This window comes from Ranitomeya imitator, chromosome 7, assembly GCF_032444005.1.
Source record: "Ranitomeya imitator isolate aRanImi1 chromosome 7, aRanImi1.pri, whole genome shotgun sequence".
Taxonomy (NCBI): Eukaryota; Metazoa; Chordata; class Amphibia; order Anura; family Dendrobatidae; genus Ranitomeya; species Ranitomeya imitator.
Genome location: NC_091288.1, coordinates 27,054,330 through 27,073,019, shown reverse-complemented (window position 1 = coordinate 27,073,019; position 18,690 = coordinate 27,054,330). Strand labels below are relative to the sequence as shown.

Genomic DNA, 18,690 nt, shown 5'->3' with positions numbered 1-18,690 from the left:
AGAGAGCCCCATTAATTAATAATAATTTTCAGAGAGCCCCCTTAATTAATAATAATGCCCAGAATTCACTCTTAATGAGTTATAATAATAATGTCCAGAGAGCACCCTTACGTATTAATAATGCCCAGAGAGCCTCTTAATTAATAATAATAATAATAATAATAATAATAATAATAATAATAATACCCAGGGAGCCCCCTTACTTAATAATAACCATGACCAGAGAGCCTCCTTAATTAATAATACTACTAATAATGCCCAGAGAGCCCCCTTAATAATAATTATTATTAATAATAATAATAATGCCCAGAGAGACCCTTTAATGATGCCCAGAGAACTTCCTTAATTAATATTATTACTAATAGTAATAATACTAATAATAATGCCAAGAGAATGCCCTTAATTAATAATCACAATGCCCAGAGAGCCCCCTTAATTAATAATAGTAATAAATGCCCAGAGAGCCCCCTTAATTATTATTAATAATAATGCCCAGAGAGCTCCCTTAATTAATAATACTAATAAATGCCCAGAGAGCCCCCTTAATTATTATTATTAATAATGCCCAGAGAGCTCCCTTAATTGATATTATTAATAATATTAATAATAATGCCCAGATAACTCCCTTAATTAATATTAATAATAATGCCAGAGAGACCCCTTAATTAGTAATAACAATAATAATAATACCCAGAGAGATCCCTTAGTTAATAATACCAAGATAGACTCCTTAATTAGTAATAATAATGTCCATAATGCACTCTTAATGAGTAATAATGTCCCCTAAAGTACGTTATTAAAAGTAGTAATGTCCCATAAGAAAAAATAAAATATATTCCACTTTTGCGCAATTAATGGCCAAGCACATGCTATGTGAAACGGTGACATGTTAACATTTTGTGTGGCTCTGTTGCCCTGTAGGCCGCAAGCCTAAAGTTGCCTGTGTTTTACAGAACATAGGCAAGGTATGGCACCATGCTACGCTACTGGCTGATTGCACAGTTGGTTGGCGAATAGTTCTGCCAGAAAACTCAAACAACGTACATATAAAACCTAAGAAATATGGGAGAGATTTGTGAAAGAAAAACCGACTTTGTTGCCCATAGCAACCAATCACAGCGCAGCTTTCAATTCCAGCAGCGCTCATAAAAAATGAAAGTTGCGCTGTGATTGGTTCCTCTGCACAACAAAGACAATTTTTCTTTCAGTTTCAAAAATTTGCGTATATTAATATTTACCGACGAATGCACTTCACTGCACCCGACGTGTCACACAATTAGAAACTATAAACAAACGGGAAAATAAGAGGCACATAAAGGTCAGTAACATGACCGCCGTCATAAAGAGGATTATAATGGTCGGTCATGATCTAAACTGGACAGAAAAACATGGTGTGGCTGATGAGCAATTTCTAAATTAGCTGTCCCCCACATATCAGCCTGTTATCCTTCCTGATCTGATGTCTATTAATGTCTCCGCAGTCATGGTCATCCACGCAGGAAGGGAGATGGCAGCCGTCATTGTTCCAGACGGAGGACATTGATGTTTTTGTGTGAAGGTCATTGTGTGGGTAAACTGATATAGAAAGGGTTAATTTTGGGACAAACGTAAAGGTGCACTCCAGCAGAATTTATTTAATACAGCTTCAGCTGTTATTTAAGAATAATATAGAGGGTTTGGGGTATTACTGACTTAATCTAGGTGTCGTTTCTGGGGTGTTTTCCATCTCCGTTCCCCTAATATGTTCTCCAAACTTAAACTACATTTCTCAGAACGCCTCTGGTTTTGGAGTCTCATCATAAACAGCTGGTGAAATAAGTATTGAACATGTCACCAATTTTTTAAGTAAAATTATTTCTAAAGGTGTTATTGCCATGAAATGCTCACCAGATGGTAATGTCAATCCATCCAATCCACACAGGCAAAGAAATCAAACTATAGATGTCCATAAATTAAATTATATGCAATAATGAGAAATGACACAGGGAAAAAGTATTGAACACATGAAGAAAGAGGGGTACAAAAAGCCATGGAAAGTCATAATAGCAGCTGAAACTATCAGTAATTAGAAAAAAATCCTGCCACTTAGTGAAAATAATGTCAGCTGGTTCAACTGTTGTCCTATAAAAAGGTGGTGTCTCATTACCAAGGTGCCACACAAGAAGCATCTCGAGATGGGTAAGATTAGTGAGCTGTCTCAAGACCTTTGCAACCGTATTGTTGTAAAACATATTGATGGCATTGGTTACTGATTAATTTCTAACTACTGAATATTTCAATGAGCTCTGTTGGGGCCTTAATCTAAAAGTGGAAATAACATAATTTCACCATAAACCAGCCACAACAAGGTGCGCTCCACAAAATTTTGTTTCAAGGAAAACTATAAGTAATGCACTAGACCTCCAAGGCCTTTATGAACGCTCATCACGCAAGACTCCATTGCTGAGCAAAAAGCATCTTCAAGCACTTTTAAAGTTTGCTCAACAACATTTGGACAAGACTGTGAAATACTTGGAGAATATAGTCTGGTCTTATGAGGCAAAAATTGCACTGTTTGGAAGCCATAATACGCACCATGTTTGGAGGCCAGAAGAAACTGCATATCACACCCAAAACACCATACCAACAGTGAAGTTTGGAGGTGGGAACATCATGATGCGAGGCTGTTTTTCAGCATACGACACTGGTAAACTTAATATAATTGCGGAAATGTTGAAAGGACAAATGTACTAAGACATTCTAGATAAAATTCTGCTGCCATCTACAAGGATAATGAAGATGAAACAAGGGTGGACATTTCATCAACACAATGATCCCAAACAAACAGTCAAGGAAACTCTCAATTGGTTTCCAAGAGAGAAAATAAAGCTGCTAGAAAGACCCAGCAATTGCTGGATCTGAATCCAATAGAAAATGTATGGAATTTGTTGTTGGAAAGTGTCCAAATGCTTCCAGTGTGATCTAGTCTAATGGGGAACTCTTTGTGGAGAGTGCCAAGCTGGTGCAAGGAGACGTGTAGGCCATGCAATGCTTCCCTGGGAAATTAAATATGCAAATATTCTCTTAAGAGAGGTGTAGGACTAGAACTCCGGCTCCACCTATTGGGGGTAGCAATCCTAGAAGTTAGTATTCACCCTTTAATGAGCCCTGCCACATCACTTAGGATGCAAAGCTAAACCTGACACTCAACTTGCCCACACATGTTTCAGGGTGTTTTCCCCTAATCAGTGCAAAGGTGTAGATCTTATTTGTCTAAGTGAGAAGCCTTTGACATATTATCTATGGGGGGGGGGGACGTATCTTCTTATAGAGTATGCTAAGCTGGACTAATTAGACCTCTAGCTTAGCCAAATCATACCTTCTGCTTTGCACTGCTGAGGGGCAAACATCCCAAAACACATGTTTATAAATGGGAGTATGTGGCTTGGCTTTTTATCCTAAGTGTCTTGTGGCAAGGATCATTAAAGGATCAATATTAACTTTTAGGATTGCTACCCCCAATAGGTCCAGTGTGTGACTTCTTGTCGCCTTGCTGCCCAGTAGAGTAATATAAAGGGTATACCAATGCCAGGCTCACAGGGTTTTACCGGTGAAATATGGCAAACCCAGCTCTGATTTCTAACTGGCAAACCTTGCCTTGGATTCTGTGAAAAACCCAGCTCTGCTATATTAAAGGGAAACTCTGCCTTATCACCGCGCCAGTGCCAGCCTTGTACTCTGTGACAAATCTAGCTCTGCTATACACCTACCTTATTCCGGCGTCTATTGTATTTTGGACTCTATATCGCTAAACCAATTTTGCTGCTGAACATCCTAGGTCATTCAACTTTGCTTTACCAATTTCTTGTCGGTGACTGAACTCTGCTACGTCACTGCACTATTCTGCTACATTGATTACATTGACTTCAACTCTGCTACAAACAGTGATGTGACTTTGTAGGTTTCTATGGGTCCATTTCCCCACTTCCAGTTGCCGTTCAACCACATCAGTCTTCGTGGTTCCAACTGGATCACTCTGCTGCACCAACTCCATCTGTCCGTGCTGAACTAGAACAGCTCTTCCAGATGAAAGAGAAACATAACAGGATATGTTACTGGATCGCCCCCACGTGTAGGGCAATGGGGTACTCGGTACCGGGTCCTTCAGTTCGGGGGATGTCACGGTGGCCTGACTCGGTCCGTGGCCCTTTGAGGGGCATCCAGTAAAGAAAGGACGAATGATAGGATAATATTCGTGATGTCACCTGTGGTATTCGGTCAGGGTGACCGACGCTGCTGAGGGGTCCGCTGGGGTGATGTTAGAGCAGCTAGATGGTATACCTTCCCACAGATGAAGTGTATCTCCAGGGCTTCCCAGAGTGTAGATGGTGGATGATGTAAGGCGCGGTGAATAACGAGGACACAATGGGTGCAGTCTCTTTACCTTTACTGAAGGCTTCAGCATCCACAGTCCAGGGTACAGACCACAGGGCAGGCAGAGTCCGGACGGTCTGAAGGCAAATCCAGAGTCCCCTTATCCAGGTGGAAATCAGTAGCCTTCCTATAGCGCTTGTGTGTTGTAGTACCTCCCTGCTGAGCAACTCGGTAAGATCCTCACAACTGTTGTAGATGTTATGTCTTCCTCTCTGTCCCCCAGTTGGTATGGATAGGACAAACCCGTATGACTGATGGCCTGAGGCTTGTTTATAGTGACCCTAGAGACGCCGCAACCCCCACAATTGCCACCGTGTCTCCTGAGTATAGGTTCGGCAGCCAACTTGGAATTGACTGTCCTGCCAGTCTCTGAAGTAAAGCAGAGAGTCTATTACTCCCTCGGTGTTCTGGCTACCGGTACGCGCTCCAGAAAGAGGCAGCCTTTTACAGGACACTCCCTCTGGTTTTCTTCTCCTTGTGCTATGACTTCGTTTCTCACTCTCTCCACAATACAATTCTCTTTGTGTCCTTTCTTAGGATGCTGCCGCACATGGGGCAGGCACAGCTCCGTAACTCTCTGGCTAGGCCTCTGACAGGATCCCACCCCTGTCAGAGACCTCTCTGTCTGCAGCTCTGTGATGTTCCTCCTTCCCCACTGTCTGCCTGTCAGGAACTGACTGGGAGAAGCCCAGGCAGCGTCTGACTGCGTGAAGCTCAGCCAGCTTCTGACTGGATGGAGTCCAGTCAGCTTCTGACTAACTTCCTATCCAACCCACCAGTTTTACCCAACTGTGAGGAGTGCCCTAGTAGATAGGAGCAAGGCTCCCCCTGGTGGTCTGGAGTGTGACGTGTGTTGTGGTGTTTGTGATACCTGGTAAGGTGAACTCCTTTAGTGCCATCAGACGTAACATCACTCCCCCTGGTGGAAGAATGACATTACTGCAACGACCAGGACTCTGGGGCGCTGCATTACAAATATCTGATCGACCCAGGTCCAGGACCTCTCATTGCTAAGAAAATAATTTCCTTATTTATGGCATATCACTTGACAGAACATTGCTTTGAACTGGTGCACAATTTTCATGGAGTTACATAGAATGCAACTTTTTTGGCTTGATCCAATATTCATGAGCACATAACTTGAATAGATCTTGAACTCCTCATCATCATGTTCCCGATACACCAACCACAGACTGTCTCAGCTATGGCTCTTGTCACCAATGAATAATCCCATTATTTTACATGCAGGATAACCCAAAGCACTGACCACGTAACATGGACTGTACAACAGATCCATTCTGAGAGATGATCACATTATATGACGCTCATGGAAAGAACAGATGTGCTGTAATTAGAGGACTGATGGAACGGATAGATGAGATGTACAGACTTTAGATAGGAAGCTCGGTTTGGCCCACCAGAGGGGGACTGCATTATATATATGCACACCTTCCCTTTTATCCAGTCCAGAATGATAGGTGGATAGAATAGAATAGAATAGACTGATAATAGATTGGTGGATAATAGATAGATAATAGATACAGTAGATGATAGATAGATAGATAGATAGATAGATAGATAGAGATCCCCTCCAAAACATCCTCTCCATTATCTAACCCAAATAAATAAACTGAGATAGAAAAATACATTCATGGAATTTAATTAAAAATACATCAATCTCCTCTTTTCTTACCCAGTAAATAAAAATAGAGAGCGATAGAATCCTTTCCAATGACCATCTCTTTATCCAGGACAAATATATGAATGAACATAGATTGACAGACACATAGATATAGGTGAGATAGATAATAGATAGAAAATAGATAGATGATGGATAGATAGATAATAGATAGATAATAAATGATAGATAATAGATAGAATCTCATTTATAGATACATTAGTCTTTTTCTTTTCCTATGTAGTGAATGAAAAATAGAGACAGATTATTACATAGAGTGGTTGTCTTTTGGAGAGGTTTCGATCTATCAAGACCAGACATATATTGACATAGATAGATAGATGATAGATAAATATCTCTAAAAGACCACCTCTTTGAAAAGACTACCCCCTTAACCAGACTAAATAGAATATCATTAAAGCTACTATAGTCTTTTGTACATATAAAATGGCGTGGGACGGTAGCCGAGGACAAGGTACTCTTCTGCACCCCGTCACATTAAATGAAGGTGGGGGACGGTCCTGGCTGGGTGTGTGGACTTTGCTGTGACCATGCTATGCCCAAGCAGACCTCATGTAGCTGATGTTGCTGGTCTGTCAGGACCAGGTGTTGGACAGTTCAATGAGGGAGACCACAAGTCAAAAAATTTTTACTGAATGGGAACTTGGTGGGGAATATATACAAGAAATAGCGGGTACCCAGTGTTATGAACATTTCCTTTACAACTCGAAGAATTTTCCACACAATTTCCTTCCGTCTCTACTATTCTCTATCTTCACCTTTCCTTTTTACTCATTCTGCTTGTCCTCTGTTTCCACTATTTGTCACCGCTTCACTACAATCTAGCTCAACTTTACAGTCCTGCTTAGCTAGAGTCCTTGACTCGCCCCATGGTTCCGCGTCTTCCTTCCCCTTAGGGTGCCAGCATGGCCGAACTTAGCTTCAAGCTCTCTGACGCTCTGAAACTCCCACCTGTGACAATCTATTTGTCTCTCGTACACAGTCCTGTCTAGACCCGTTATCTTGTGAACAGTAACCTCTGGGCCTTTCTGCTAGGTGTCCTCACCCAGAACCCGTCTCCATACGATCACTCTGTCTCTTAGTCATGTCTGCTCTGGATCTCACTATCTCTATTCTTCAGTCTCCACTCATTTTAGGGACCCCCCAGAATGCGGCACTGCTCACAATGAACTTCAGGTCCTTTCACCATGCACTCCAGGTCTTACTAACTCTCTGACAGGAAATTATCATTTTCTCTGCAACTCTTCGACCCCCACTCTGGGCTAGTCCCAAACATTAATTCTAACTGTCCCTACTGTCAAACTACACACATTATCAATAGCACCAATACTTTTAACGCACATCACAAATCATGCTATACATCACAGTTCACATTATATCGCATAACATGCAGGATGCATGTCCATCTCCATACATATGTATAATTATGACCTCCGAGTTTCTCTTAATCGTAGGGAGTTATCACTTATAGATCTTATTAGTGTTACATTTAGAGGTCATGGTGCAGTGGAGGGGAGTGCTGCTAATCTTGTGTGTTATGTCCTGACTCCCACCCAGTCATACACTGTATAGACACATATATCTATTCCCATATACACAGCTCCTAGTATATAACACCTTTGCACGTTGCCTGACAGCATTGCTTTGGGTTCCTCATTGAGGATACTGTATAGATGAGAGGGTATGAGCCTGCAATGACCCAGAGAGGCTCAGGAACGGAGGGCTCAGCTTATTTACAACCCTGCTAATTCTGCACTGACTGATTTACAATGAGATAATCGGCTGGATATAAAGTCCTAATAACTATTATAATTTATTCATGTGACAAACTCAAATACATTTATCAGTATGGCTGCTATAAAAGCATCCAGAAAAGCTATGATTGGATACCTATAATGACTGGCTTTGGGGAATCGATGTCCCATTAATTGTCTGTCTCGCAATCGCTACGTAACTTTTGGAGAGTCTTGCCATTTACATCACAGCAATATTTTTGCAATGAAAACAATATAAGACACCCGTAACCTTGATGGGCTCCATTAAAAGGTTGTCCTATTTGGGCCATTTATGTATCTACTAGATGGTAGCCCGATTCTAACGCATCGGGTGTTCTAGAATATGTATGCGCAGTATATTGCGCAGCCCACGCATTATATTGCGCAGCCCAAGCAGTATATTGCGCAGTATATTGCGCAGCCCACGCAGTATATTGCACAGCCCACGCAGTACATTGCGCAGCCCACGCAGTGCATTGCGCAGTATATTGCGCAGCCCACACAGTATATTGCGCAGCCCATGCAGTATATTGCGCAGCCCACGCAGTATATTGCGCAGCCCACGTAGTATATTGCACAGCCCACGCAGTCTATATCAATGTGTGCACCATATCCCTGTTAAAAAAAAAAAAAAAAGAATTAAAATAAAAAATAGTGATATGGTCACCCTCCGTTGCCCCCGGATCTAAGCGGTTACCGACGCTTCTTGCGCGCTCTGGTCTGAAGAGTGCATTGTGGTCTCGCAAGATGATGACGTAGCGGTCTCATGAGACCGCACGTCATCATCTCGCAAGACCGCAATACATGGAGCAGTCACCAGGGCGTCACAAGGAGCGGGAAAGGCCGGTTCCTGATCCGGAGGGTGAGTATATAACTATTTTTTAAAACATTAGATCTTTTTACTATTCATGCTGCATAGGCAGCATGAATAGTAAAAAGTTGGTCACATAGGGTTAATAGCAGCGTTAACCGAGTGTGTTACACCGTGGTCAACGCTGCCATTAACCCTGTGTGAGCGCCAGAGGCGTAGCTAGGGGTTCAGCTCAGGGGGGGCAAGATATCTGAGTGGGCCCCTAACCCCTGACTACAACTACGGTGTGGCACTGTAATTGCGTGTATAAGAACCTCAGCCGATGATCCCCCTGTAACTAAAAAAACTCCACAAAGACCATCACTACCAGTCCTACGGAACATAGATCACTGCACAGTTACAGATGGTGACTTACCACTGACGTTCTTTCTGATGGAGTCGTCACTTTTCCCGTCTTTTCCAACTGACCCAGACCGACATGACAACTTCTTCCAGCAACGACTCGGCTACAGAGAATACAACAGACACATTTCACTTCTCATATTCCAGCCCCATCACCATCTACTGAGCCGCTGCTGCCGTATGTGTCCTATTACTGCACCTGATGCCCCAATACTGAGCCACTGCTGCCGTATGTGTCCCTATTACTGCCCCTGATACCCCAATACTCAGCCACTGCTGCCGTATGTGTCCCTATTACTGCACCTGATACCCCAATACTCAGCCACTGCTGCCGTATGTGTCCCTATTACTGCCCCTGATATCCCAATACTCAGCCACTGCTGCCGTATGTGTCCCTATTACTGCCCGATACCCCAATACTGAGCCGCTGCTGCCGTATGTGTCCCTATTACTGCCCCTGATACCCCAATACTGAGCCTCTGCTGCCGTATGTGTCCCTATTACTGCACCTGATGCCCCAATACTGAGCCTCTGCTGCCGTATGTGTCCCTATTACTGCACCTGATACCCCAATACTGAGCCGCTGCTGCCGTATGTGTCCCTATTACTGCACCTGATACCCCAATACTGAGCGGCTGCTCCATATAGGTCCCTATTACTGCACCTGCTGTGTGGTACAAAAGCATTGTTCCTCATACTGCTTCACATAGTAATGCCACCATTGTGCTCTTACATACTAAAATGTCTATGTGCCTTCACAGTAGCCCCAAACCCTTTACAGCCCCCACAGTGGTCCCAACACTGTATATACGCCCCTACACTGTATGATGGCCCGACAGCGGCTTCCAAACTGTATAACGACCCTTGCATTATCTCTCACACTGTATAATGACCCCCGCAGTAGCTCCCATGCTGTATAATGGAACTTGCAATAGCTCCCACTCTTTAGAATCTGGTCACTGTCTGTCCCTGTCTGTGGGCTGCTACTTTTACAGGCCTGATATACTTAACAAAGAGCTAAATAGAAGAAAATAGAAACAGCCAGTGGGTGCGTATAGAGGCCAGTGTATTGGTATAGCTTCCAGAATTTATCCAGGTAAGGCTACTTTCACACTTGCATCGGTACGGGGCCATCGCCATGCGTCAGCCTGATGTACCGCTGGACAGTGTGTTAAATGTAGCACAACGTGGGCAGCGGATGCAGTTTTACAACGCATCCGCTGCCCATTGCGATTAGCGGGAAGGAGGGGGCAGAGTTTTGGCCATGCATGCGCGGTTGAAAATGGCGGTCACGACGCACAAAAAAAGTTACATTGAACTTTTTTTGTGCGTCGCGTCCACCAAAAACACTACGCATCCGTTGCACGACGGATGCGATGTGTGGCCATACGTCGCAATGCGTTGCTAATGCAATTCAATAGAGAAAAAACGCATCCTGCGGGCAACTTTGCAGGATGTTTTTTCTCCAAAACGACGCATTGCGATGTACGCCTAATAACGCAAGTGTGAAAGTAGCCTAACCCTAAAAAAATACTGTTGTCTGGACAAGATCCCAAAGAGGGAAAAGGAAAGGAGCCAACCAGAAGAAAGAGGGGGAGGTAGAATATTACTTCTAAAGAAGAAAGTACACCCCCCGGCTCGTCTACTCCCCTCTTTTTCCCTTCTCCCCCTTTGGGGTCTTGTTGTCTAGACTGAGTATATGATCAGGGGCCCGCACCCATATGTGATTTTCTATACACACTTACTTATGATGCTTTTTTCTTCTGTCTGGCTATTTATCACACTGTATAAACTCACTGAAACTTTTATTTTAATAAAAGGTTTTATAATGGGGGTTTTGTGTTTACAACCTTGGATTTACTGAAATGAGATCATAAAGACACTGGACTGATAGATCCTGACCCCGGGTATAGGACTGCATTATATATATATATATATATATGTATATATCTACATATATATCTACATATATATCTCTCCTATAGCCGGGGTCAGGATCTATCAGTCCAGTGTCTGTATGATCTCATATCAGTAAATCCAAGGTATATATACTGACAGGACTGGTCAGAGATGTGCACTGATAGACGTGACCCCGACTGCAGGACCCCACAGATGAGGATATGTTTCTTTCCTATATATAAAAAGGAGAAGTGTATCCTCATCTGTGGGGTCCTGCAGCCGGGGTCACGTCTATCAGTGCACATCACTGGCCAGTCTTGTCTGAGGATCCATTAGATTCAGCTGCTCTCCAGTGTCTCAGAGAGTGCAGATCCAGTATGTGGCTGGGTCTTCTGGAGAGAAGCAGCGTCCTGTCACCTCCTCCCTGCACAGTGCAGACACCTCAGGCCACTATGGACAGACGTGTGAGCTGTTACTTAGAGCACTGTGTCCCCTGTCCTGCTCCTCTCTGGAGGGAAGCCCCAGCGCCATGGTCCTGACTTCTCTGCCGCAGACACGTTCACTTCACTGAGCGTGCAATGTGGGCATGTCTGCTGGACACAGGTACAGTGTCAGCACTGGGGGAGGGGGCAAAGCTTCACTGCCTGTCTCCAGCCCCTGCCCGAGGTAGAGCAGGGAGATCGTATCTCCTGCTCTATCACCAAGCTAATTAAGTGTAGCTCCAGGTGGGCCCCTGTGAGTTGTGGGCCCAGGGCGGCCGCACCCCTGCCCCCCTGGTAGCTACGCTACTGGTGAGCGCTGACCGGAGGGGAGTATGCGGGCGCCGGCAGGGGTGGATTAAGGGTAGCCAGGGCCACGGGCTGTTCGCACACTGTGGGCCCCCCCGGTCATGTGACGGGGGTCATGTGACGGGGGTCATGAGACGGGGGTCAGGATATACCCGAACCAGATTATTCCAGAAAAATGGCCGGGCCCTACTCTACTGTAACCTATTAAATATTTGTTAAAATCTGCAATACAATTTAGGTATATCTTGACCAATAATATCACATACAAGGAACAAATACCACCGCACCATGACCAGACCACAAATTACAACCACAGTGATCGAATAATATCACATACAAGGAACAAATACCACCGCACCATGACCAGACCACATATTACCACTTGGTGACCAAATAGCACATACAAGGGAAAAATACCACAACACCATTTCCAAACCACATATTACCACCACATAGTGACTGAATACTACAATACTGATCAGTAATGAAAAAAAACAAAAAACACAATACTATCACCATAAGTGCCAGTATTCACAGGAGATCTGTAATTAGTATGCAGTGTCTGTGTAGAGGTAATACAGAGATCACTGGTGACATTGTACACAGGACCTCTGTATATAGTATACAGTGTATAGGTAACACTGACTCACCAGTGACGTCTCTAGGTGAAGTCCTTCATCTTTCATCCAGCACAGACCGCCATCATTTCTTCCAGCCAGGACTCGTTTCTGCAGGAAATAACACAGTTATCTCGAGCTCCGCTTGCAGAACACATTACTTAATTTTTCACAACTTCTACATTACACCACATAAAGAAAAAAAGGCGATATAGTGTCACTCTGCACAGTAACAGGACCGCCCCCCCATTTAGAACAGTATACTCAAAAAATAAAATAAATACATCACTGCAGTAATAATATCCCTTAATTAGCCCCTATGGTAATAATATTCCCCACCCTGGCCCCGTTTATCTCATTCCTGGCTCCAGCCATATGTTCTCCCATCCTGCACTCATGAGTATCCATTCTACACCATATGATCTCCCCATCCTGCCCCATCTGTCTCCATCGTATCCATCCTGCCCCATGATCCAATCCTGCCCCATGTCTCCAATCATGCCCCGTGTCTACATTCTGCCCATGCCTCCAGTCGTGCCCCCAGTGTGTCCAGCATATTACCCCCAGTGTCTCCAGCAATCTGCCCCAGTATGTCCAGCATATTGCCCCCAGACAGTGTGTCCAGCAATCTGCCCCAGTGTGTCCAGCATATTACCACCAGTGTGTCCAGCAATCTGGCCCAGTGTCTCCAGCAATCATCTGCCCCAGTGTCTCTCCAGCATTGCCCCTGTGTGTCCAGCAATCATCTGCCCCAGTGTCTCCAGCAATCTGCCCCACTGTCTCCAGCAATCTGCCCCACTGTCTCCAGCATTGCCCCCAGTGTGTCCTCCAGCAATCTGCCCCACTGTCTCCAGGATTGCCCCACTGTCTCCAGCATTGCCCCACTGTCTCCAGCATTGCCCCACTGTCTCCAGCATTGCCCCCAGTGTGTCCTCCAATCTGCCCCAGTGTCTCCAGCATTGCCCCCCAGTGTGTCCTCCAATCTGCCCCACTGTCTCCAGCATTGCCCCCAGTGTGTCCAGCATTGCCCCCAGTGTGTCCTCCAATCTGCCCCACTGTCTCCAGCATTGCCCCCAGTGTGTCCTCCAATCTGCCCCAGTGTCTCCAGCATTGCCCCTTAGTGTGTCCTCCAATCTGCCCCACTGTCTCCAGCATTGCCCCAGTGTCCTCCAGCATTGCCCCCCAGTGTGTCCTCCAGCATTGCCCCCCAGTGTGTCCTCCAGCATTGCCCCCCAGTGTCTCCAGCATTGCCCCCCAGTGTCTTCCAATCTGCCCCAGTGTGTCCTCCAGCATTGCCCCCCAGTGTGTCCTCCAATCTGCCCCAGTGTGTCCTCCAGCATTGCCCCCCAGTGTGTCCTCCAATCTGCCCCAGTGTCTCCAGCATTGCCCCCCAGTGTCTTCCAATCTGCCCCAGTGTGTCCTCCAGCATTGCCCCCCAGTGTGTCCTCCAGCATTGCCCCCCAGTGTATCCTCCAGCATTGCCCCCCAGTGTGTCCTCCAGCATTGCCCCCCAGTGTGTCCTCCAGCATTGCCCCCCAGTGTGTCCTCCAGCATTGTCCCCCAGTGTCTCCAGCATTGCCCTTAGTGTGTCCTCCAATCTGCCCCACTGTCTCCAGCATTGCCCCCCAGTGTGTCCTCCAATCTGCCCCAGTGTCACTCTCCAGCATTGCCCCCCAGTGTGTCCTCCAGCATTGCCCCCCAGTGTCTCCAGCATTGCCCTTAGTGTGTCCTCCAATCTGCCCCAGTGTCTCCAGCATTGCCCCCCAGTGTGTCCTCCAGCATTGCCCCCCAGTGTGTCCACCGATAACTGATCCAAAAAAAAACAAACAAAAAAAACAAAAACAAGCAGTCTCCTCACCTGTCCGCGCTCCCGGCGGCGAGCTCCCTGCAGCAGCGCACACTCGCCGGCGACTGACAATGACGTCAGACGCCGGCGTCGTGTGTGCTGCGGCTGACTTCAGCTGCCAGCCTCCAATTGGCTGGCGGCTGTTGTTGTTAACTATTGACGTGCGGGCGCGCGCCCGCACATCAATAGGAAACCGCCGCAGCGCCGGAAGGGGCCCCGTGAGCAAATGAGAAGGGGCCCGATGCGGGCCCCCTCTCTCTGCCCACCGGGTTCCGGGGGCACACAAACGCCGTGGGCAGTCACAGACGATTAGCGGAGGGTCAATCTGTGTGGTAGCCCAGGGCCCCCCCAGACCACTGGGCCCTGGGCTACCGCCCATATTGACCCTCTGATAATCCGCCCCTGGGCGCTGGGCACTGACTGCAGGGAGGATTAGCCTTTTACTAGGCACTGCTCCTAATAGCCAGATTCCTACTCCACACTGATGAGGGGCAAAAAACCCCGAAACAGCTGTCTGTGGATGGATACCATGCTTGGCATAGGTGGCTTTCCTTCATAGGATGCTGCCCTTCCCGTGGTTGTTCCTTCCCGGGGAAAGGCCTGGCTATTCACTGCTTGCGTCGAGAAACACGTGATGGTGTCTCCGCAGCTTCTTTACATGCATCTGCATATTTCCCATAAGGGATGGGGGCAGTGTTCTGGAATCACTGCGTTGAGAAACACGTGATGGTGTCTCCGCGGTGTTGGATGTTTTGGTCTCCCCGAGGCCAATCATCTGTGCCTTTATAGCCTTTTACTAGGCACTGCTCCTAATAGCCAGATTCCTACTCCACACTGATGAGGGGCAAAAAACCCCGAAACAGCTGTCTGTGGATGGATACCATGCTTGGCATAGGTGGCTTTCCTTCATAGGATGCTGCCCTTCCCGTGGTTGTTCCTTCCCGGGGAAAGGCCTGGCTATTCACTGCTTGTGTCGAGAAACACGTGATGGTGTCTCCGCAGCTTCTTTTCAGGCATCTGCAGGGAGGAAGGAGCGGCCATTTTCTTCCGGACTGTGCCCATTGCTGATTGGTCGTGGCTGTTTTGCCGCAACCAATCAGCGACTTGGATTTCCATGGCAGACAGAGGCCGCGACCAATGAATATCCGTGACAGACAGAAAGACAGACAGACGGAAGTACCCCTTAGACAATTATATAGTAGATCATTTCTGTCCAATAGATTCAGCTCCTCTTCTGTCTTGAGGCCTCATGGCTTCATTTCCACAGTTCTTCCCATTCACTTATATGGGAATTGGACCCCAGAGGGACTCTCAAACATTTATGGTATATTTTGCAGACATGCAATAAATATACTAGATGGGAATGCCCTTTAACCATCAATGGGATCAATTGGATCTGTTATTCGTGTAGTGGCTTCCAATGCAAGTGTGAAAATAGTCGTCCATATTCATTATGTATTTTTCCCTATGTTCATGTTTATATTTTGTATATTTTTTTATTTACATTTTTTTTACATAATGTTCCAGAATATATTATTATTATTATTATTATTATTTTACAATATTTTTGAATGATTATTATTGTTATATTGAAGTGTTTTTGTATTATATTGGGATATGTTATATTTCTTTAATTATTATAGTATTCTTTTTTTATTATGGTATTAAAATATTTTTGTATTATATTGTTAGTATGTTATTAATATGTTGTTATTGCTATGCAAGCGTGAATATAGCCGAACACTTTCCCATCCATATTCATTATGTATTTTGCCCTAAGTTTATATTTTGTATAATTTATTAAAATATTTTCTTTACATAATGTTGCAGAACCTATTATTTTATTACTGTTTTTAATATTATTATTTAATTCTATTACAATATTTTTGAATGATTGTCATTATTGCTATATTACAGTATTTTTGTATTATATTAGGATATGTTAAATTTTTTAATTATTATAGTAGTCTTTTTATTATGGTATTACAATATGTTAGTATAATATTATTAGTATTTTTTTATTATTATATGCTTTCATTTTTTTATATTTGATTTTACTTGGTTTACGAAAAGGAGTCTTCCACTCCGCAAAATATTTTTTACTTTTTTACATCATTATTATTATTATTATTATTGTAATATTGTATTATTATACAATCACAGTCCCGTTATTTTATTTTGGCATCCACTGATCCAAAAAGTTTTTTTGCTAGGCTAATACTTGCCACATGAGAGAATATCATGAGAAATTATTTTTTTTATTTCGTGACCCAATGTTAAAAATATTCCGAGGACATCATGAGAAAATAATAAAATAAATTGCAATAATTCTATTATCACTGTGATTAACCTTAATCATAATAAACACTATATAACTTTTTTTTCTTGCAAATGTTACTCCGAAAAGAGCTGTCCTTTCCCTAAAAAAAAAATAAATGAGAAAACAATAATTAGAAAAGGGCTTAAGATAGATAAAAGACAGAAAAGTAGTTTACATTTTTTAAATAAAAATATAATAATATTTGGGTGCAGCCTCGCTTGTTATTATTTGCTCAGAATGAAAATGACTACTAGTCTTGTTCTCTACGGATTTGCTGAACAGGTGGTCTTCAAAAGGGTCACCAAGTAAATTTAGCATCTGAAACCTGAGCGAACATCCCAGGATTGGCTGCCGGAGGCACATGATAATTTGGTTGCTGGAGCATTTGCTCTGCTCTTGACCAGCGTTTCTGAGGAGGGAACAGTTGGAGGCTTTGCTGCTAAGGAAATTAATTAAATTTCACTGGTAAGAGCTTCTTTTTTTAATTTTCCTCTTTCCATATTGAAGACTATTGTGTTTTCTGCATAGGAAATGGCTATTTGCTTGGCATGAAGACTTCTTCTAGGACCATGACTTGGCCAGGACGATGTTCTTGGTTGGACTCCTCTGTTCTCTCACCAGTGGTCGCCGTATAGCAATAGTTTGGCTGAACTTCACTTAGTAATTGTGTTTGGATATCTGGCTAAGCAGATAATAAGTAGCAGCTTCCCTAAGTGCTATGTGCCATCCATGACTATAGGGCATAGGGTGATGACGTCCCCTATAGATTGGGCTTTGTGTGCACCGAAACTTGCACTTATTTTAGACATTTAATAATACATTTATTTTTTTTTTTATGTTGGCACCAAAAAGGAGCAGCATTACGTGTTCCTATATATAACCTGCTCTAGTAGGCTGAGGTTTCCTCAGAAGGTATTACAGTTGGACTGGCTAAACAAAACCCACCAATCAGCTGGCGGTATTAGCTTACATGCCACATACCTCCGCGCCCGGCGCCAGCTGCTCCGAGGCTTCAACTAAGTTTGGGGACCGCAGTGTTATAAAACCGAATACTGTGACAGGCCCAGCTATAGCATTCCACACCAGCACAAACCATTAACCTCCTGTCGTTCTCACCATCTGGGGAAAAGAGGGAAAAAAAATATGAATTTTGATATTTTCCAGGTCTGATCCAAAAATAAGGCTGCAGGAAACAAAACAGGGATCAACGGAACAGGCCCATGCTGTGCAGAACGCAGATAATCCCATAAGGTTACTTATCACATTGTGTTTATTGCATATGAGAAACCCTGCGGTCATATATACAATCTACAGACTGGAACACTGCACTATCTATCTATTTATCTATCTATCTATTTATTATCTATCTATCTTTCTATAATCTATCTATTATCTATCTATATCTATTATCTATCTATATCTATCATCTATCCATCTATCTATTATCTATTTATTATCTATCTATATTTCTATAATCTATCTATCTATCTATCTATCTATCATCTATTATCTATCTATCTATCAATTATCTATTTATTATCTATTATCTATCTATTATCTACCTATCTATTTATCAATTATCTATCATCTATCTATTATCTATCTATATCTATTATCTATCTATCTATCTTTTATCTATCTATTATCTGTATTATATATATATATATATATACCATCTATCATCTATCTATTATCTATCTATCAACTATCTATTATCTATCTATTATCTATATATCTATTATCTAAGAATATATTATCTATTTATTACTTATATTTCTATTTATTATCGATGTATCTATCTATTTATCTATTATCTATCTACAGTAGCTATTATCTATATATCTAATTACCTATTTATCTATTATCTGTTGATCTATTATCTAACTATTATTTATCCATCTATCTATTAACTATCTATCGATCGATAAATCGATAGATAATAGATATTAGTGATAGATAATGATAAATTATATATATTATCTATCATTTATCTATCTATTTATCTATCTACTAATTCCATTAGTTTTGACACAATATTTTTCATCAGTTTTGTAGGTGACAGGTAGAAACCTTAACATGGAGGATGACGAGGAATACGAGGAGTATGAGGTAAGAACTCC

The 18,690-nt window shown here is 43.3% G+C and overlaps 1 protein-coding gene across 21 annotated transcripts in view; it reads left to right on the top strand.

Annotated features, from left to right (window-relative positions):
* Positions 1 to 16,953: 16,953 nt before the first annotated feature.
* The window catches only part of NEB (nebulin), a 171,601-nt gene continuing 169,864 nt past the window's right edge, over positions 16,954 to 18,690 (top strand). For 20 of the 21 annotated variants that reach the window (XM_069732932.1, XM_069732914.1, XM_069732929.1 and 17 more), the window contains exons 1-3: positions 16,957 to 17,035; positions 17,735 to 17,821; positions 18,618 to 18,679. In XM_069732932.1, the coding sequence (XP_069589033.1) occupies positions 18,647 to 18,679 (33 nt within the window). In that variant the 5' untranslated portion in view covers positions 16,957 to 17,035; positions 17,735 to 17,821; positions 18,618 to 18,646. Of the gene's footprint in view, positions 17,036 to 17,734; positions 17,822 to 18,617; positions 18,680 to 18,690 lie in introns of all 21 variants that reach the window. The other variant, XM_069732915.1, reaches the window with a different exon arrangement.